The following is a 22,132-nucleotide window of genomic DNA, read 5'->3' on the forward strand; positions in this document are numbered from 1 at the left end:
TAGCATTAGTAGAGTGGAAAGATTGGAAAATTTAATGGATTTGAGTAGATTTGCAAAGCACTGCATATCCAATCAGAACACTACACCTACTTTAATCAAAGGAACAACCCACACAACTTTTTTTTATCTTTTTAAACTTTTATTTAGCACAATTCTGAGCATGAAGACATGCATTTCATCATCTACAGCAGTACCCCATGTTGTATATATTTATATAATAAGATAAAGTTATCTCAGCTTCGTTTCATCTCTGGCTACAGTACTTCCCTGCAGCTGTGGCTGGACTGCTCATCCTCCTGCTGGGATGGACGGATCTCCTTCATCTTCCTCTGCTGTTATCCTCAGCAGTTCTTTTTTTTTTACAACCCATTGTTTTCAAGGCTTCACTTGTTTTCTTTCAAAGCAGCAGCCTTCCTCAGACGAAAATCTGCAGCACAAGCGATTTCAGACGCAGAGAGATATTGCTAGCCATGACATGTCTGTTGTCTTCAATTGTACTTATCAAATTTAGTTATGCACATAAAACTGAGAAAAAATTATTAAAAAAAGCTAATGATTTTAAGGCGGTGTGGGCATAGTTTCTTTTCTACAAAACTGAATTTACTCCAAAACAGAGTTGAATTCAGTGTCTTGCAAAAAAGAAAATATTCACATCCTGTTAGGTTAAAACCACAAAGTTCAGTGTATTTCATTGGGATGAGATAGACAAACAAAAAGTAGTGCAGTATTTTGAAGTGGAGGGAAAATGGCACAATGTTTTACAAATAAAGCTTTTAATGCGTTATTTTATTTATATAGCACCAATTTACAATACAATGTTGTCTCAAGCCACTTTACAAAATCAAATTCAATCAAATCATCAATCAAGACATATTGGTCAAAATGTTTCCTATCTAAGGAAACCCAGCAGATTGCATCAAGTCTAAAAAGCAGCAAAAATAAAAAGACCATTATTCAGAAAAGCAACCATGAAACCGATTGTGACTCTGGAGGAGCTGCAGATGTCCACCGCTCAGGTGGGAGAATATGTTAACTGGACAGCTACGTATTAGCACTGCAAAAGAAATACTGTTTGTAGTTTTCTTACAGCCACCTACAGGACCTGGCAAATGTGTGCAGGAAGATTCTCTGGTCAGATTAGATCAATGTTGATTTTTCTTTTTCTCAGCCTGTAGTGTGGCAGCAGGGAAACACCTAAAAATGTAGAGCAGTTGCTGAAAAACATTGGCTTAGACTAAAACACTTTCATTGTTAGAACGGCCCAGAAAAAGTCTAGACATGAATCAATTTTAGAATGTGCTACGCTTTAAAATAAAAATAGCTGTTCACAGACGATCTAAATTTGATCTGACCAAGACTGAGGGGTTTAAAAAAAAAAAAGAACGAGTAAAGCTGCAAATGACATAATGCCAAACGCCTTGTAGCTGTCATTGGAGCAAAAGGCGGTTCTATAAAAAATATTGACCTATTCCCCACTTTGTGTTGGTCTATCACATAACATCACAATGAAATACCTAGAATTTTGTGATTGTAAAGGGACAAAACGTAAAAAAAAAGTTTAAAGGGTGTTAAAAAACTTTAGCACAGGACAGTGTGTGTAGAGTGAAGTTTTTCTCAGCTTTTGAAATGGACTAAATTTCATTCAATTACAGCATGGAGAGGACCGGAAAGCACAAAAATGAGGACAATGAAAGAAATCTAAAGGAACAGAGGATGAGAAAAATAAAAAATAAAAGTCCTCACCAGCAATATGTCTTTTGACTCAGATTGCCGTCTGTTCTCTAGTCTGTGTGTGTTTGAAACCCCACCTCCCAGAACGGTCCTCTCCAAACCCCTCCCTTCCACTTCTCTCAGTCTCTTGCCGAGGAATCCCAGGCAGCGTTTAATTGCAGAGTGCAAAGGCTTTTAGTTGGGCTGATGAGCTAAGCACCAGAGCTGTGGCGCTTTCCACGCACCCTCCGAGATCACACAACACCACATGGAGTCCTTCACTGGAAGAGCCTCACACGGCGGCTGGATTTCAGGTGGAGGGGAGAGAGAGGGGATTCTCAAATAATCCAGGTATGGGCGACTATGTGAGAGAATATACCAGAGGCGAGAGGCATTGAGAGGTGGAGAAAAGAGAGCCAGAGAGGGGAGGGGAGAAGACGGGAAATACTCTGCCAGAGAGAGAGAGAGAGAGAGCAAGACTGGATGCCTGCAGCAGCAAATGAGACAGAGCAACTAGGCGGGAGAGGTAGAAAGAGAGACAGAGAGGGAGGGAGGTGGAGAGGGGCCCCGTCCTGGAGAGAGGGCTACAAGGGTGGCCAAAGAAGAAGGAGCGAGAAAAAGTTAGGTGGCGAAGAAAGTAAGGTAAAGAAGGTCTGAGGAAAGTGTGCCTGCAAGATTAACAGTTACATGAGAGAAGAAAAGGGGAAACAACAGACAGGAAGGAAGGGGAGGGAGGAAGGAGTCTTGGGTTGAGAGTTGAAAAAAAGAGAGAGAGAAAGAGAGCGAGAGAAAAGTTTTCTTGTGGGAAGACGTAGATGAGAAAAACAGTGAGCGAATGACTGGGCTGGAGTGAGCTCCTGTCGAAAAGGAAACCAGGTTTTTTTTTAAGCGTTTTCTACTCAAGTCTACTGCCCACTTTGGACATGTACACAGAAGACTCAGAAACGACGGGACGCCACCGATTCCTCAACTACAACAACATCAACAACCCCTGCCCCTGCCGGCACTGCGTCTACTACGACCAGCTGCACGGGTGTCGGCAGACAGCGCCGGCCGGACAGACGGACCTCTCATCGCAGGGCTGCTGGAGAGACACCCAGGCTCCTCGCGTCAAAGACGTAGGAGGCAGACCTTTCCTGGCGGACAGAGTTGAAAGACCCGGTCATTTCAGCCCACAGAGGAGGCCTGTGTTTGCGGGGCCGGGCCCTTGCAGCCGTTCGGATGACTTGAGTCAAGCCTGCCCCTGGGAGCTGAACCCTGCCCAGCGGGGCGACCCGCCGGAGCCTGGGGTGAGACACTATTCGTTTATGAGAGAACAGTGTGGCTGTGTGGCAGGCGGCGACAGAGCACGCCCCTTCCACTCTGGGATACCCCACCCTCTCCCTCATCTTCAGGTCAAAAGTCAAGGGTACAGGCGGAGGCGAACTGTCAGGTATATTTCGGTGGATGAAGAGGAGAGCTGTGGGTGTGCGCCGAATGGCTATCATTTGGAGCCGCACCATCCCCAGCCGGGCAATCCGCACATGACAAATGGTCACTGTGGACCCAGGCGGGTGGTCTTTGAGGGAGAGGAGGAAAAAGATGGCTATCTGGACCAGGGCAGGCCAAAGGGTGGATCAGAGGATCGCTTTAATGGCAGCAGTGAGTCCGATAAGGGCTTCTTCTCCACCGAGGTCCCTCAAAGGCACTTGAGCCAGAGAAGGCGTAAAGGAGCCGACATCACCTGCTCGGAAACTTCCAAAACGAAAACCGAGAGCAACCCACGCGGCGAGGCGTCGGATGTGACGAGGCAAAGGGAGCGGCGGGACTCGGTGAGGGATCAAATCCGGCAAGTCGTGACAGATCTGGAGGAAGTGTTGGGGGGTCTGAAGCAAGTTCACGTGGAAATGAAAGAGGTAAGGAAAGTCTGTAATTAAAGATGTTTAATCCTCTGGGGCGTACCTCAGGTGTCCAATCATTTAAGAGTGCGTCTGCTGTGGATGCCTCGCTGCTTTATCTATTCTCTCCAGGCTACGCTGACATTTATAGCGATTATCACAAAGCTCAGATGCAGCACAAAAAAAAAAAAAAAAAAAAAGAATCGCCATGGTGCAGAGCAGTTTGACACAGTTCATGTGTGTGTATGTGCGTGCTCATCAGAACATTTGTGTTAGTGTGTGTGCGTGTGTGTCAACATGCTGACTGCATTGTTTGTGACTCAATCATGGTCTCTCACCGAAGACGTGATTGAGAACAATTTGCACTGACCTTTAGCAGAGCGCCGCTGTAGCCGGCAGCGTTCTGGCCATCGCATTACAGAGCCCAGAGCTACAGACTCCTTCTAAATCATGCAGCATTCATTTTGTATGCGCCTGTAAATGAGCATTGATTTGAGCCCAATGCCTCGTCTTGCAGCTTAATGAATAAAGAACTACAATTATGGGCAACTGAGCTGTATTGAGACCGTATATATGATACAATGTTTAAGAGACAGAATATTTTTTTTAATGTTTATCCAGTTTGGCAGTGGTGAAATAATTACCAATTGCTAATTTAGGCTTAAAATTGCTCAATCTTCAGGCTTGGCTATTGAAAGCAGCTTATTATTATGCGTTAGCTACATGATAATACTGCTGAATACAAAAATGCCTTTTTTGTTAGCTTTGAATTCTCTGTGAAGTAATCAGAGCCAGCCAAGGCAAAGTTAACTTAGCTGCTGCATGGGTCCCCCAGGCCAGCAGGGGGCCCCCCCACAGATTCACACTCAGAAAACTTTAAATATGAAGTAAACTCATTATACCCGAGCCTTGTTTTAAATTAGCTTTAAAGGTTTCTGAATAGCATTTTTATTAGATTTTAAACTTAATTACAACTAAAATGTTTAATTCATTTAGGTTTAAAGAGAACTGACCGTTGTAGCAATTGATATTTTATGAATAACTCATAGATTCATTATTATGGGACCAGTCATGATTTATAACGTAGCTGGTGTAATCATTTCAGCTGGCTGTTCATTTCACGCACTCCACGTCTCCAATTTAACTATAGATAAATGACACTTTTCCACGCCTGCTTGTAAAACCAACCATCTCCACTTAGTCTGCGTTGAAACGCTACAGACCAAATGGGAAAAATCCGAAAAATAAACCAAGTCTCCGAGTTTTTAGGTCTTTCAAAAAAGGAAAAATAATCTGAAGTGAATAATTTGAGTGTCAAGCAAAATTTGTTTTGTGATACTTTCAGTTTGTTTTATTTGTAAACTATGAAAACACAATAACATCTTTGAGAATCTAGAAAAGCTCTTTACATTATTATTATTATTATTATTATTATTATTATTATTATTATTATTATTATTATTATTATTATTATTATTATTATTATTATTATTATTCATATCCAACCCTGGGTCTTTCTGCATGGAGTTTGCATGTTCTCCCTGTACATGCGTGGGTTCTCTCCGGGTACCCCAGCTTCCTCCCACAGTCCAAAAACATGACTGTTAGGTTAATTGGCTTCTCTAAATTGTCCTTAGGTGTGAGTGTGCGCATTATTATATGCCAGGAGTTCCGTTTTGACTATTTAAAAGAGAAAATATTATGGTTAAGGTTAACTCGGTGAGCTGAACTGGAAGTGGGGCCCCAAATCAACTTATGTTTAAGGCCATATTCAATCTTGGAATAAGCACCGGGGTGAGTGTTAGACTGTTATTATATTCTTACCTGCAGCAGAGAGAAGTCATAGTGGTCTGAGTTTTGGAAAAAATAGGAACAACCATTTACACAAGAGCAACGCTCATGGCAAGTTAGCCTCAAACAAGAGAAGGCGCCTTTATAAAGGTCAGTTCAGGCATAGAAAACATCTTTAAGTCAACAGTTTTATCCTCATTCTAGCAAACACTGCATCAGCAGGGGAGTTTTGATTAGTTCGGTACTGTTTTCTCAACACCGGGTCAGTGTTATTTCAAAAACAACTACAGTACAGCATAGTCAAAAATAAGTGATCATGGTAGTAGAATAACTTTGTTGTTCCAGGGACTTGGGAATAAACAAAGGAACATAAACACAGGAACAACTGTTGGTTACAGAGAAGGAACATATTGACAGAACAGGGATAGAAAGGGACAGTGTCCATGTGGAGGCTCCGGAGAGAATAAAGTCTACCTGGTGTTGCACAACTGCATGTTGCTGCTGCTTTACTTTAACTGCTAATGCTGAAGTGCTTCATGGTCACAACTTCACACGGTATTTCCAGAGGGTATTCCAGCGCTCTGTAGTCAGTCTGTACCATACATCATACAGATTTCTTAACTTTTGTAAATCCTGTGTTAAATACCTTTTTTATTTTCCATAAATATATATATATCTACATATATGTAGAGCCATGTAGGGCCTGACTCCTTTTTGAAATACTAGTTGAATGATGAGTACAACCAGCAGTCTCAGCACAGGTAGTAATGTGTAATTTTTGTGTCTACACGTACATAAACCTTTGCACATCGACGTGCGTAATCATCCTACAAATCAGTCGGTTTCTCATATCCGTCATATCAGTAAGATAGATAAGGACAAAACGTCCAATTTAATTTAGAATTCATTTGTGTAGAACATTTTAAGAAATTATACTAAACAACATTTAGTTGACTGTGGTTCTGAGCTAACCTGGCCAGCCAAGTATAGATAATATGTAGCACTCTAGTTCTGCACATTATCAATCTGGGACTGCTCCATTTGAATCTGTTTGGGGAAAGGAGGGACATTCAGCAGAACTCTTCAAGCTGATTGGGCAAAGCAACACTTAGTGCCCGCCTACCAAAGGTTGGTTTTAGCCAATCACGGTATCAAATTAAAACATAAGCAGCAGATGCCATGAGAAACCACAAGAAGGTAAGCTAGTCAAGGCACTTCTTTCTCTTCTACTGTCAAAAAATAAATCTTGGATTGTTACAGAACAGAGGTGATAGCAGCAGCTATGCGTGCGTCCTCCTGTGCTGCCATGTTTGTGTTGGTTCAGCTGTGGGCTCAGCCGCTCTTGCTTTTCGTCACACCGCCATGTCCCACCCTAAACCTCAATACTGCAACATGTACGTGAACATGCTGGATTTGACTAGCATTATCCATCTGTGTTTCTGACGCTTCATAATATAAGGCTGTCCGAAATTGGCATAGCAGCCTTAAGCTCCTTTCCTCTCCACGATAGAGTTCTTACTGTTGACCTCATGAATGGTTAAAGAAAAGGAGCTAGGAGCTACAATTAAAACATTTTGGATGGAGCCTAAAAGTTCCCCAAAAAAAGGGGAGATGGTGAAGGGAAGAAATGACTAAAACAGCAACAAAATGAAAAACAAGTTTGAAATGAAAATTGTTTTTGTTGAGACTTATATCTACTAACAGGTTACATCCTGACAACAACTAATGACTTTGTAGAAGGAATTATGTTATTATTGACAAGGAGCTCTGCATAAATGATCAAGAGTCTATAATAGGCATTTCCAATGTTAACAACAACAACAATAGTGCACATAGAGTATCATAACAGTGTGTATATAGCAGTCTGGGATTGAGACTCACAACACTTTCTCTTGGCTGTAGCATTTTTAGTGTGGTGGGTGTGGTGGTTCTTGTTAAACGTTATGTTTCAAAACAGAAATTCTCTGTAAGTTACACAGAAGCTGGCTGCACCCGCATAGAGTCAAAATACTTATATACACAAGAAAAAAAAAGCCAGCTCTATATGTAGCCATAAGCATATCTGTTTGTATGAGAGGAGAGAAGTTGCGCAAGCTATGATTAATAAAATTAGACATTAAGACAACATATAATTCCCTGCTTCAGAAACAATCCAAATCATCCATTTAAAGTGCATCTTATTTTTGAATACTTGTACTTTTTGTAGCTTCAGTGTCTTGCAATACCCAGCAGTTAAAAACGAATGAGTCAGTAAATAACCTTGTGCAACTAAGAAAAAGAAAACTGTGTGAATCTGTAAAAATGTTCAGCAAAGTCAAGAGTAAAATGTCAAAAAAGGTGTTAGTGATGAATAAATCTGCTTTAATTTTTAAAATGATGATATCAATTTGGATTAAATGAAAAGAGACACATATGAGTTAGATTTCCCCTCAGGTATCACAAGTTGCAAGTAATCCTGGTATATTTTTGGTTTATCTGTTATCCTTCTATTCATATCCCATAATCCTTTGCACATTGTTTCATGTTATAACCACAAACTTCACTGTATTTCATTAGGATGTTTTTTGTGACACACCAAAACAAAGGAAAGGGAAAAGTGTGGCATGCATTAGTATTCAGTCCCCTTTGCTTTGTTTCTGCTGCATCAGACCTAATTCAACCTGATGCCTTCAAGTGTCACATAAGAAGTGAACAGAGTTCAGCTGTATGTTAGCTTAAAGGTAAGTTTAGGTTATAAAAACTTGGCTTTGAACAGCTCAGAGACAGAGGCGTGGCACAACTGCAAACCTACCATGGCCATCCTCCTAAACTGAGTACTGGACATGAAGATTATTAATAGAGATGCTGTGAAAAAGATAAAAAAAAAAATTAAAGGATCTGGTCTACCAGCAAAACATAATATGTTGCAAGCAGCTAACAGTGCACACATCCCCACAGTGACTCTTGGAGGCGGTAGCATCATGCTGTGGGGTTTCTGTTCTGCAGCAGTGACAGAGAAGATTGACTCCCATCATCTCAGATGAATACAGCTAAATACAAGGCTGCTTGCTCTCTATTCTATCTGACTGAGCCTGAGATCGTTTGCAAAGTAGAATGGACAAGAATTTCCATCTGTAGATGTAATTAGTAGAGACACAACCTTAAATAATCTGAGCTGTAAGTGCATAGATGTTTCTTGAAAGTGTTAGCTCAGAGGGACAAAATGCTAGTGAATGCCACACTTTTGATAATATTTTTATGCATGCAAAAATGTTAACCTATTCTTTTATTTCTGCTGTTCATTTATTAATTGCTCTGTATTGGTCTGTCACTTAAAATTCAAAGTAATTGTTGGTTGTAAAGCGGTGAAACGGGACTAAATTCAAGGGGAATGCATGGTTTTGTAAGAGGCTGTGTCTACCAACCAAAAGCTGTTAAGAACATACGGAGGACCGTTGTAAAAATCTTTAAAAATGAGTCAGAAATTCAACGGCATCTCAAAATTGCAGTGCGGTTTGGTAACAACCTCCCTCCTCTATTATTATTCAAGGTGGTTGAGCAGATTGATCGCCTCACGGCAAATATCGACCTCGGCGAAGAGGAGCCGTGCATCACTCAGGGGTCACCCGACAGCCTTCGCGAATCCCCCCCTTCAGGGGACTTCAGGCTGGCCCCTCTGCCCCCTCCCAAGCCCGCGTCGGTTCGGGCCTCGTCGCAGGGCGTCGACGAAGACCGCGTCGTCCTCAGAACCAACTCTGTCTCTCCCGTGCACACGGCGTCCGTCGTCAAGACCAGCCACTTCACGCCGCCCGGCTACGACAAAAGGGTCGGTCACAAAAAGCCGAGCGCCAACGGCCACCCGCCTCAGCTGTGCCCCTCAGGAGAGTCGAACCACAACGGTCCTGTTCGTCCAGAGCCCCACCCACACACCCTGGACCCTACAGTGGTCATAGGCAGCAGCACCTCCAGTGCACGGACTCAGAAGCCTCCACCGTACCCTCAAAATGGTCGATGTGGGAAGGGCCCATACCCGCCGCTGAAGCCCGTCAGGACCCCTGCCTACCCTGCAAGAGGACGCCAGAGCACCAGCATGGTGTGAAGGAGGAGGGGGTGGGGGGGAAACAGGAGGCCCAGCCGCAGAAAGTGGAGCTCAGAAAGGGACCAGGCAGGGGAACAATTCATAGTAAGTCTTTTTTTCTCTCTCTCTCTCTCTCTTCTTTTTACAGCGTTGATGTTTCTGTCTGTGCCTGCAGCCGATGACGTTTGCTCTGTTTACCGGCAGGGCAGGGTTCAAAGTCAGTAAATGAATAGCAGCGTTCCATCTCTTTGACAAAAAAAAAAGAAGAAGACATGTGTGTCGAAAGTGTGTGCGTCTCTCCGTGTGTGGGCGGCGGTAGGAAGGGGAGGGCGTAATATGTCCCGCTTTTGTTGATATCACATGATTTCCCAGTCTTCGCCACACTGCAAAATGTGTCTGGGCCTGGCGAGCGAGAGAGGGAATTTGGTTCTGAGTTATGTTACACATGTGGTTATAATCAGACGGCAGACTAAGATGATTTTCACTCAGTGAGGTGAAACTCCTGTTTTATGATTATGTTTTAGGACGTTCTGGCCAGAATATTACAGTCAGTAAATGAAAAAGTATTCACGCCTCTTTACTTTTTTCCCCCCACATTTTGCCCCTACAAAGTATTTTGAATTTTGTAAGAGAGAACAATACACAATAGTACAATATAGTGACGTATACTGAAACAATACATGTTCTTTTAAAATATCTGAAAAGTGTGGAGTGCATGTGTAATACTTTTTCAAACCATCTATTGGGGTATGTCAGCACCAGCTTTGCTCAGCTTGAGACGGAACTATTTGCTTATTGTTCATTGCAATAAAAGGGTCTGTAAAGATCAAAGTTAAAATCTTTCTACATATTTAGATCTGGACTTTGACTATGCCAGTCTAACACACAAATGTACACAATAGGTAAGGGGTAAATAAGCTTTGGCTTCTGCCCATACCCTTTCAGACATTGTGAAGATGTTGGTTTGTTTATTTTCTATGTTTGTTTATTTTCTATATAAATTGAAACGTGACATGTTTTATGATCTAAACCATCCCATTGCTGAGGGTATGCTTAGGGTTTTTTTTCTTCCTGGAAGGTAAATCTCTGACACAGTCTTAAGTCTCCTGCAGCCTCTAACAGATTTTCTTTCAGGACTACCCAATATTAGGCTCCGCCCATCTTCTCCATCAAATGAAACGCATGACACAGCCTGATGATGTCTATACCATGTTCTACTGGCAGGATGGTGTGTTCAGGGCACTGTGCAGTGTTGTTTTTTTTTACCACACATTATTAGACTTTACCTGTGGCCAAATAATTTAAAACCGATTCCTATGTGACCAGAGCACTTATGTTTGCAGCAGATGGATCTCTGAAGCCCCTCCAGAGCTACCATGGGGCCGATGAATGCTTTCCTTGCCTGGCTTGTCAGTTCAGTTGGACGTCCTTGTCTTAACAGGGTTATCATGGTGCCACGCGCTTTCAATTTTCTGAAGATACATCAAACCGTTCTGACTGTCTCAGTCATTGTGTCCTTGGGCAAGACACTTCACCCGTATTGCCTGCTTGCAGTGGTCAGAGGGCCCGGTGGCGCCGATGTATGGCAGCCTCGCTTCTGTCAGTCTGCCCCAGGGCAGCTGTAGCTACTAACATAGCTCACCACCGTCAGGGTGTGAATGGGTGAATGACTAAGACTGTAGAGTAAAGCACTTTGGAGGTTGTCAAGACTAGTTAAAAGGCAACAAGCCATTTTACCATGTCTAGGGTTTAAAAATACTTCTGTAGAAGTATCAACTTGAGGCTTTTACTCAAGTAAAAACTTAAAAGTACCGGATATAAAACTAAAAGTACTAAAGTATAAGTAATGGTGATGTCTGGTTGCCGATAAGTACTGGTACAAAAAGTGAAACTTCAGAGACGTATTATCAATAACCTTTTACTTGTTATTATTAGAGTGTGAATGAACATCCAACCGTAGCTACAGCAATTGATGAGGGCAACAGATATAGGATGACAAAACTGGACATGAAAATTAATGCATTAATGCAAATTATAACAATTACCCTTGTATGGTTGTCTGTATACAGTAGACAGTGTTGTCAAAATTAATGATTAATCCTAGTGGTTAATCAGTAAAGGAAAAAAAAACCAAAAATAACTATCCTGAAATTGCAATGTTCTTCTACGTTTGTTCTTCTTCTTAAGCTTTTGTTGGGCCATTTGCCAAACAACTCAGTGCAGTACTGCCTCCAACCACAATCAAAATCTCTCTGTTCGGGTAGCACTATTTATCTGAATATTTTTCTGTTTTTTGTTATTTATTGACAAGCCAGAATGAAAACAAGCTGAAATAAAATGGAAGTAATGAGACTATTTTCAAAATGTAAGGAGTAGAAAGTACCGATAATTGCATGAAAATATAAGAAGCAGAAGTAAAAAGTAGGCTAAAAAAAGAATTGCTTCTCTAATGTGTAAATAACCAATATTTCTACTTAAGTAAGGTAAGGAAGTATTTGTACTTAGTTACTTGACACCTCTGCTGCCCAGATGACTTTGCAAGGCAATTGGTTGCACTGGATTTAATTCACAGGGACCAGAGTAAAAGGGACTCAATGCTAATGTACAACATTACAAGTTTTTATTTGTAAAAAAAATAAAAAATAAATACACTTTGTGTTGGTGTATAACATAAAATCGAACCTAACTACAATGAGGTTGGTGGTTGTAACTTGTAATGGGACATAAAAGAAAAATATTTGAGAAATAGAGACATGACTGTTTAGCTTTAAAATACATATAAATTAAAAATGTAGTTTCAACCTGTTGAACATGAAGGTGCAGTACAAACTTTATTTTTGTAGTCACCAATTTAAGGGAACTAAAACTTGGCAGGAGTAAAGTTGTTTTTGGAAAAAGGAAAACCCCAAACTTGCCTCACTCTAATCACATGACACTAAAGGAAGCATTAGTGTGTTTACAGGATGATCATGCCTCTGACTCAGAACTGGGTGAAAAAGGGGGGATTTAGTTTGTTTTTTCTATCACTTTCACATTTACCATTACTGACTGAGTCTAATAATAAAGTGACACGTGGGAAGACGTTTTCTTACCAAATGGGGAAACTTTACTTCTACTTGAATGTCAGCCCTCCTCAGACAAGAGTCCGCCGTCATTGTTGCTGCACAGACAGAGGTGCTGTACTTCCCTCTTGTGAGGAACATCTGTAACTGCAATCTATTTTTTTTTTGGCTTTACCAAGCTGCAGAGTCTGGTTTTAATCACATAACTCCTCCAGCCATGTGACAGAGTAGAGAAAGTCAAACTCTGAGATGTCCTCATAAACAAAAGACCCGCGGCTCCTAATTTATTTCCTTTCATGGCTGCAGATTCAAGTTGGAGCTTTGCAAACTTTTCACTTTTTGTTAAGTTTTACATATTCAAATGACACAGGTGTAAGTGGTTCTCTGTATATTGGTCTCCTTTCGTCTGTAAATTGTCTCGAAAGCCTCCATGCTGCTGGTGCTTTGAAGGCCTGAATCATCTGAGTTAGTCACCGAGAACAGGTTGAATGTTGAGGTGACAAGCGCAAGACATTGCTAAGCAACCCAGCCACGCACAGCAAGTTGTCTCCTGGTCCCTTTTTCTTCATTGTTAAATAAAGAATTTCCATTAGAGTCCTTTTATGTGGACGCCCGCCTCAGAGTGGGCATCAAAGAAGAATGAATGCATAAATGAATTAAAACATTATGCACACTATTTGCAAAAAATAAATAAAAAATCCTGACACATAGTTTATATAATTGAAGAAATTAATATTTTCTGTTATTACTATTAATTTATATTCAAAAACAGGTTTTTATTGTCAGCTGATTTGGAGGTGTGGTTATTTCCCTCATTTTATCTACATGATGTGTTTTTTTTTTAATAACAATAATCAGATTTAAAACCTTTTGGGTCCACTTGTGAGTTACATGCAAAAATAAAAGAAAGACGGATGTAAAGAAAACAAATGTTTTAAAATCACAACACATTTTCTGCTCATTGAACCTCCACTCCATCCTTAAGACTTTTTGCAGTAACTAACAGCTTTTTTTTTTTTCCACAAGCGGTTCTTTTGTTTAACTCCATCCTTCTTCCCATCATTTCTGATCAGTTTTCCTGTTGAATAAAAGCATCCATATGGAATGATATTACTCCAACCATGCTTCACCATGAAGCTGGTTCATCCAGTGTGATGTGCAGTCTTAGTTTTCCCCTCACAAAGTTACATATAGTTCTCACCTCAGGCAGTTGGTTAATCTTTTATTTAATTTACAATTATCACAGAAACGGGGTTGCATATGTGTGCATCCCACACTGTTTTAAAAAAATACTGAAAGCTGTCACGTAACATTCTTATAGACTTTATTGAACAGCTTTTTTAAAACAGCTCACACTGTCATATGAATACAAATGTGCTAAAATATATGCCTCGCAACGCTGAATATGTATCTTGTCAGATTGAAATTTTACATTATACTGGGTAAAATGACGTGCTTATTAACTTTATGCTGCAGCCCTTTTGAAATAAAGGGAAGGGATCCTTTATCCATCAGTCGTGACCAAAAAAAGGAAGATAACAGGTAAAATCTCAAACTTTCCACATTTGTCCTTACCTAAGGTGTAAAACTTGCTGTGGTCTTAAGAAATGTCAGAAAAAGCAGATGCACAAGCCTTTAGACAAGTCTGATAAAAACCCTGACTCGACGCAATCCGACATGACTCACAAGGACACGCAGCGTCTCACTTTCAGTAAAAATCTGAGTGGTTTTGCCAGTGAATGATGTTAGTGGAAAAACCTTGAACAAAGCACAGCCTGCGTGTGAAGCTGTGTTTGATTGGGGAGCGGCAGAGTTTGAGCTTTCTGAGCCATTGCAGAGCTCTCGGTGTAGATTTGTTATTCTAACAACTTTGATTTCTTTTGGTGTTTTTTTTTTTTGGCAGATGCTGCTAATGCCACTGGGACAAGCTGGTGGAAACAGAGCACGGCCTGAAGGTGGAGATATTTCCAAAGGGAAAACTCATCAACCTGCTGCTGTGTCACATGAGCACCGGGGGCTCTCAAACTCTCTCGAAATTTAACCAGGAGATGTACAACTAACACAAAGAGGAATTCAACTGAAAAAAAGCTGTATTTTCATGATAGAATTTATTTATTTTATTTTCATTCCCAAAATATCTATTTTTATGCCCTTTCCAAAAAGGATATTGCTTAAACTAGAGCGTACTGTATAAATAAATATCATATAAGCTGTTCCAAAGCTATTTTTTCTATGAGATTGTTTTTTTTTTTCTGCTACAGGTATTGGAAGAGCGGAGACTTGAATTGCAATAAAATGAGTTTTCCTGCACTTTTGCCAAACAAATCAGTCAGACATCTAACTGAGATGCATCATTGATTACTGAATGTCTCGTTTTTGAAAATGAAATAAACAGACGACACCAGCAAAATGTCACACCTGTGTCTGAGAGGGTCTTAACATGCTGTTCAAACAGCGGAGCCACGTCTTCAGCTGCATCATCTCCGTCGGCCGTGTGTGGTCTGAGGCCAGCTGAGCCGCTGTCCGTCTCGCTGTTTGTTTAAATCTTGTCTGAGAATTTAACCACCCTCTTCTTACGGGCTTCTGCTGCTAACGGAGCACACCACCTCCACCCAGAATGGTCTGCCTCACTAAATGTCCTAACCCAACTCCAGGGCCTCGTTGTGGCCCCAAGAGATACAGCGACAGATAGGTCTGTTTACTGTCACTGGTGAATAATTGTGTTTTAGCTTAATGAGAGGCAAATGTGTAAAAAAGGGGTTAAAAGTTACAATTAGAGTGATGGAGTTACTGAAGACAATTCTCACCCATAAATGAAGCGGGTGCCCAATCTAACGGTAGCCTCTTTGTAATTTATACAAGTTAATCACCAGTTTTTAAACAGTAATCCAAAACATCCTGTTTTCCTGTGGTGAAAATATAAGGGGTGTAAATGATGATGTTATATAGATTTGTTTGGATGACGGTACGATATTTACCGATATCACGAAGTTTGTTATGATACGATTTTGATTAAGTTCAATTCACAGGTTTGGGATGGATATGATGCGATATCATCTGCTCGTCTAACGCTATTATTTACACTGATATCAACTCACAAAAACCTCCAAATATGATCGGACTATTTTATTTCTAAGCACTTACACGTATCAGACATCTAAACCAAAATCAGCATTTTTCCAATTTTAAAATCATAATAAGAATATGTTAACTGGTCACTGTTGTCTAAATAAAGGTGTATCTTAAAAATGGCGATATGGATCAATATTTTAATTTTGCATTGATTTAATTGCATTGTTGATAACTTAATCGATATATTGATGTGGATCAATATAATGTTACACCCCTAGTAAATATAATATGATGCCGACACCCAGTTATTTAGGCCCCTCTTTAAAACCTGAAACACAAGAGAGCATGACATTGAATAAGAAAGATGTGTTTTAATCTTAATTAGTCAGGAAATAGCTAAAACAAAAAAAAAAAGCTTCCTGCTTAAGCTTACCCATATCTACAGTCAGGAAAATAATTAAAACTTCTGAAGTTGTGAAAAAAGCTGTTAAAGGAGCAAGGTTTATCTTCTTTCCATGCACGCAGAAAAGGATTTTAATTACGGTTTAATAAATCTCCAAAACTGCCTGTTGAGAGGGACATTTATCAGTCATCAGGTCTTCATAAAAACCATTAGATGCAGGCTACATGCCAACCGCTCATTTGGGACGTAGGTGCCAGCAAGAATCTCTACCATCTGCACTCCACTGGGACTTTAATTGGATCTGTATGCTCTGGTGTTGTGAGACTCTCCAAGTTTTTGGGAAGAGGCCGGTGCGACGAAGGGTGTAGAAGTCAGCCCAGCTCCGTCACATCCATGACAAAGGGGCCTGACAAGTGAGGTGATCTGCCTTTGTGGGTCAAGGGTTTGATGTCATTCGTTTGACCAGTTAGCAGGATAATTTATGCATAAACCCAACTCAAAATTATTTCTGACAAAAAGAGCAAGAAAGAGAGAGTTTTAATACTGGCATTAATGCAGCAGTACAACTCCTATCTTCCTACGTATGGTTGGGACTTTTTTAAACACTCACAGCCGTACGCGGTCCTGGGAACCTTGGCAAGGCATTATGAACTTCGACAAACAACCAAAAACCAACAATCTGGTGGCCTCTGACAATGGGTTCTACAGCAGAATTATGATCAAAAACATACTATGGCCAATCAAGTCAGTCAAATGAACTCTACAAAATTGAACATCCTAGGTTCTCTTCTTCATCTTGGATTGAACAGATCTCAGTTATTATGCTAAATGTGAAATTTTGTTTTGGAAAAGTTACAACGAGGCTAAGCAAAGAAAGTCTTCTCCCTCTAAAGGCATTGCAGCACAGATTAAACTTGCAAAGCTGCCCGTGAACAAACCACAAAAGTCCCGGAATGGACAATACAAAAATAGACGTGGCAACACCACTGTCAAGCGATGGCTTGAATGCCGTTGTTGGAGTATGTTTTGGCTCTAAACACCTGAACACCTTCGATTCACTGAGCCCACCTGAGGTCCAAATTAAATGACTTTATTCTGGAGTTAGATCGGAGGCCATCTGCTTGACAGCTGAAGCTCAGTGGCAGATGAGTCATGAAATAAGACACTGCCTCATTTGTTACCTTGTCAAGTAAAACATTATCATTGATAGGCAAAAATCAGTTTGTCCACTTGACTGTTCTATATACATTTGTTTTCAACATTTTCATGGTCAAAATCAACCCTGTATCTATGCATTGCCTGTTCAAATACTCGTTAGGAGGGCGAGGTGAGGCAGTGAGGAGGTGTGCCTACCCTGATGGAGTTGTGCCACACACACTGGCTGATTGCAGGCAGTCTATATTTATATCGCCAACATACATGTTTGATTACGCGTGTACTACACATGCTGACGTTCAACAGTATGTCTAATATATTTAATGGGTCTTTCTAATCTGCAATAAAAGTTAAAATTCACAGTGAGGCAAAAGAACCATGATGCACTAATATGGGGGGCAGTGCTGAGCCCCATAGGAACGATGGGCAACAGGTGAACCTGCACAACCCCGTCTCACAGAAAAAACATGTAACAGCCATGTTGTGCCATAAGGGAATATATAGCATCACAATTTTCTAAATAGGTTTCAATCCCAAATTTTATTTGGCCAATTAATTTACACTGGCTTACAACCCTTTCAACCAGACAATCAAGTTTCATTCGGCATTGACATTTATGTGGAAAATAACATTCAAAGCAAGCATTTAGATGCATAATATTTTGATCATCTTCGTTCAGGGAATATAGACTATATTTTGTTATTAGTCTGCTTTGTTTTTACCTGTCCTATTTGGCAGTGTAGCCCTCAAAATAACGATGAGCACGGGAGCCCCGGGTGGACAAGACAGCTCCACAAGTCACTAACAATATTGTTATGGCCGCAGATAATGGACCTGTGTCTGCACTTACCCAGTTAGATCTCAGCGCCACATTTGATAAAGTTGATCAAGATATTCTCTTTGAAAGACTTGAACATATTGGGAAACAGTATAAGCCGTATGGGCCAGTTTAAATGTTGATTGTCCATCGGTTTCCACTTTGTTCATGTGAGCAATAGGACCATATATCACGTCTGGCCTGGGAACACCTCAAGATTGTATCAAGATTGACTTTACATCTGCAGTCTCGTCATGATTCAGGTGACCAAGTACTCCACTCACACTAAGCAATAGCTTTTAGCGACTCAGGACAGTGATGGGTGGGTCACTGATTTGCATCTGACTCAGAATGGGCCTAGGAGGATGGGCCTCCATGTCCCTAAAAACAGCAGCACACCAACTGCAGGTTGCTCAAGTGCGAGCCGCCAGAATTGGCAAAAACTCCTGGATAGATGTTGAAACGTATTCAGAACAAACTCAGAAATTCACCTATGTAACATGAGAGGGTCGGCTCCGTCTAGGTTACAGCAGTCTGAACTCAAACTGCAACAACAAAACAAAGCCGAGATGACGCTTATCTGATCAGACATATTTTTGGTTCTCTGATGTAGGGTTTATATTCTAGAGGGGTATATGCAGTCTTGTCTTTATGAGTAACTCCATGACTTCTCGATCTGCTGGTCCAAAGTGGTCTGCTATCAGATTCTAAAACACAGAGACTAATTTTGCAACAGTGCAGTGTTGCTAGTCGTCTTCAAGGGCACTAAATTTGGAGGTTTACAGGTCTAGCTCCCCTAGTGGCTAAAAGTTACACAGTGCTGCTTTAATTAGGAACCATATCCTCAAAAAGGGGTTTTCTATGTTCAAGCAAGAATTCAGCTGCTGAAAAAAAAAAGGATTTCTCTCAGCTTGTATCAAAACATTACGGCCGCAATCACTGGAAGAGACGAAGAACATGTTGGCTCAAGACAAACGAAGATCTCTCCAAATACCACCCAAGTCATGATGCCACCCACTTTGAAAGAAAAACAGAATCCATCATCATCCCCGCTCGGAGATGACTCAACTGTTGTGTCTCTGGGTTCGGCGTAGTGTTCACTGGCTTCACTGGAAGCGTGCCTACTCCTTGTGTAAGGACCCCGATGGGAGAAAGTCTGCGCTCAGTCCCCCTCGGGCAGTCAGATGACCCCAGAGCTGTCCTTAATAATCTCAGCATGATTACAGAGCTGCCGAGGAATTTCTCTGCTCTGCGCCTAAACTAACTTTGCCGAGATGCTCTCATGGGGCCGAGCGCGTTTCTTCTTTCTCGCCTGCTGTCACGTGGCTCCGCGTTGTTGAAATACGACCTGCAAATACCAAACCCTGTCCTCTGCACCCACTCCAAACACGGCTGTGGAAAACGTCTCTTCTTTCCACTCGGTGTACGTTAAATACATATGGCGCGACCTGCCCCGTCCCAGCTTTACCTCCCTCTGCATTGGAATACATGTTCTCCAGCCAAATAAAAGATACCAGTGTAGATTTGTCTTCTGTGGCCTTTCAGGGCACAGTCTCTGCTTTTGTAAGCCCGAGAAGAATCCCTCCAGATGTTGACGTAAAGCTGCACAGCTGAGCAAACAGTTATTGTCTTCTCCGCAGTACGGCTTGTTTAAAATGACATATTGCTTTGAAAAAGAACAAAGCGTTCCCAGGAGCAAATTTATTGGACTCGAAAAGTTTAAACGCTCCTTGGGACTTTTGGGTGCAAGTCGATAAAAGCTGTGAAAATTAAGTGAAGCATAAAAGTTTACAAGACACCCAACTCCCAAAACAAGAAGATAAATGATTCTAGATTCACTTGATCTGAAAATGATTACGCATTTTTTTTCTTCACTTAAAGAATTCTATTAGTTTTGTTTGAATAGAATTTAAGCTTAACAAACCAAAAACATTAGTCTAAAGAATCGGCCAGTGTGGAAAAAGATGACTACGTAGATATGATCAGTCCAAATACCATTCTCAAACTGTATCTTAAAGTAATACGAGAGACCAGTGTGGACACAGCATGGCTGAGAATGAATACATGAAGTTATGTTTCTTTCCATTTTATTGACAATCCTAGTCTGAAAGGGGTTTTATTTTTTTAAAACTCCATGTTAATTTGCTTAACCTAGAGTCAACTAGGTTAAGCAAATTAAATGTATGGTGACCAAACATGACTTCCTATGTGATTTTTACCCGCAACTGAACATATATTGTGCAGTTATAGGCATTTTTGATATGTTCAGGGAAATTCAATCGTTTTTTTTTTTTTTTATCAGTTCCAGAATAAACTAGGAGTTTAAAAACATTTTACGTTTAAACAAAAAAGTATCACTGATAATCTGATAGCTTAGCTCTCCGGTGAGAAATTGTTTAGTTCTCCAAACAGTCACTCCTGGTAAGATACTGAGGGCTGGTAGCAACCCCATAGAACCAGAATTAAATAAAGTTTGAACTATAAACCCAACTGAACTTGCATCAAGAAACCATCCCTATTCTGTTGCCAATTTAAAAAAAAAAAAAAAAAACTGTGATGCTCTAAACCGCAACCCTGATGAGATCTTAGCCTTTAGGTGGATTAAAATATTTATTTAGTCAAGCAGTCAGTCTCAGCTTTAGGCTTTCATGGCAGAAATCAGCTGCTGGAAAGATCTGTGTCTGTAAATATTAGCTCCAGTTCTCCAAGACAGACAGGAGACTGGAGATGGATAATTGGAGTAGGGGGGATTTCCAGACATATTTTGAGCCTTACACAATCTGTTCAGACCGGGAAGCAGCTTGGCAACTAAAGGTCCTGGTTTCTAGAGCTGAACATGATCTCTTTTTGTATAAAAACCCAGCATATGGGCATTAAACAGTGTACATGTTGTCCAATTACTGTTTCCCAGTCTGAAAGTAATAAAAAACATGTCTGAAGCAGTGATTTGTTTTATTTAAATGGAAGCATGATCCTCACCAGAGAAGATATGGTTTTTCATGCCTACATATTTTCTTACTTGCTATTTGAAACAATCTAATCCCTTTTGTAAAGTCACATTTTTCTGTGACCCTCTGGAGATTTTTCCTGGGATATTGTCCAGTTCTCCAACAAAGACAAAACATACCAGTCCTACTTGGACTTATGAGCCCAACACAGAGCCCGGTAATAACTAATGAATGCATGACGTGACAAGTCAGGATCCAGAGACGGGCTTTTTTTTTTTTAAACATGCAACAAGAGGAGAGCAAGAAATGGCCTCAATTCATTCCTCGCCGGACACAAGATCCCGCCATTGTGCTTTCACAGAGATCTGTCAGCAAACATGCCATCGGTGTTTAAATGCAGCTCTGTTTGTGTTTGAGGCCGCAAGCTGCTCAACCGTATCCATCAAAGTAGAGCAGCTCAGTTCACCTAATGGTGGGAAAAAGAGATCTTCAGAGGACGCTGTAATAACATGCAATCATTTACATTTTTACACTAAAAAAACAAATATTGAAAAGAAAAGGGGAGACAGTTTGATTCAACCAATTTACTTCACCTTTAGTCAAAAGCAAAATTTTGCACTTACAAATTCAAAGTTCAACAAAACGCATTGGTTTAAATGTAACTGTATCAGGCTTTCAACAATATTCTATTAACATAAAAAGTCAGCAAAAACTCCATCCTGTCCAACATGCACACATCACGCATGTATTTCAGTCAAGAAGATTCACGGTCACTCAGTAATCCCATGAACGTCTTTAATTTGGGCCTTTTAAAGATTTATTTGAGCAGTTCTTTTTGAGAGATAAAATAATTAAACACTAGTGCTTTGTTTCATTTTTTAAACCAAAAATTGGGTGCACATGTTTGAATGTATGGATTCTCTTTAATCCATGCTTGGTTAAAGTCAGACTCAAATATACCTATACAATATACTAATATTTGGTGGATGCCCCCATCAAACTAGAACCTAATCTAACTTATTTGTAGCCAAAAAGCTTCTGGTGCAGTTCTGCATGGATGTCTGTCCACTTTTCCTGATAGGCATAATAGGTTGGGTGTCCTGGTTCATATATTTTCTGTAGATCAGAGGTCTGGGCTAATCCAGAGGCTTAATGCTAGCCTAATTTATTCATTTCAGAGTATCAACCATCTGATCCAAACTGTCGTTTGTGAATATTCTATAAGGAAACTAGTCACACT

The 22,132-nt window shown here is 40.6% G+C and overlaps 2 protein-coding genes across 2 annotated transcripts in view; one reads left to right on the forward strand and one right to left on the reverse strand.

Moving 5' to 3' along the window:
* LOC118563467 (protein-lysine 6-oxidase-like) overlaps positions 1–22,132 on the reverse strand; it is a gene marked incomplete in the record, with an annotated part of 89,827 nt that overhangs the window by 56,666 nt on the left and 11,029 nt on the right.
* Positions 1,851–14,912, forward strand: si:ch211-178n15.1. Its single transcript, XM_012869524.3, has 3 exons — positions 1,851–3,605; positions 8,908–9,540; positions 14,401–14,912. Exons 1-2 carry the CDS (start codon positions 2,634–2,636, stop codon positions 9,454–9,456), a joined length of 1,521 nt encoding a protein of 506 aa, XP_012724978.2. The 5' UTR covers positions 1,851–2,633; the 3' UTR covers positions 9,457–9,540; positions 14,401–14,912.

This window comes from Fundulus heteroclitus, chromosome 6 (genome assembly GCF_011125445.2).
Source record: "Fundulus heteroclitus isolate FHET01 chromosome 6, MU-UCD_Fhet_4.1, whole genome shotgun sequence".
In the NCBI taxonomy this organism is placed as follows: Eukaryota; Metazoa; Chordata; class Actinopteri; order Cyprinodontiformes; family Fundulidae; genus Fundulus; species Fundulus heteroclitus.

Coding starts and splice junctions, on each gene's coding strand:
- si:ch211-178n15.1 (XM_012869524.3), top strand. CDS start 2,634: ATGTACACAGAAGACTCAGAAACGACGGGACGCCACCGATTCCTCAAC. Junction 3,606..8,907: donor TTCACGTGGAAATGAAAGAG/GTAAGGAAAGTC, acceptor TTATTATTCAAG/GTGGTTGAGCAGATTGATCG.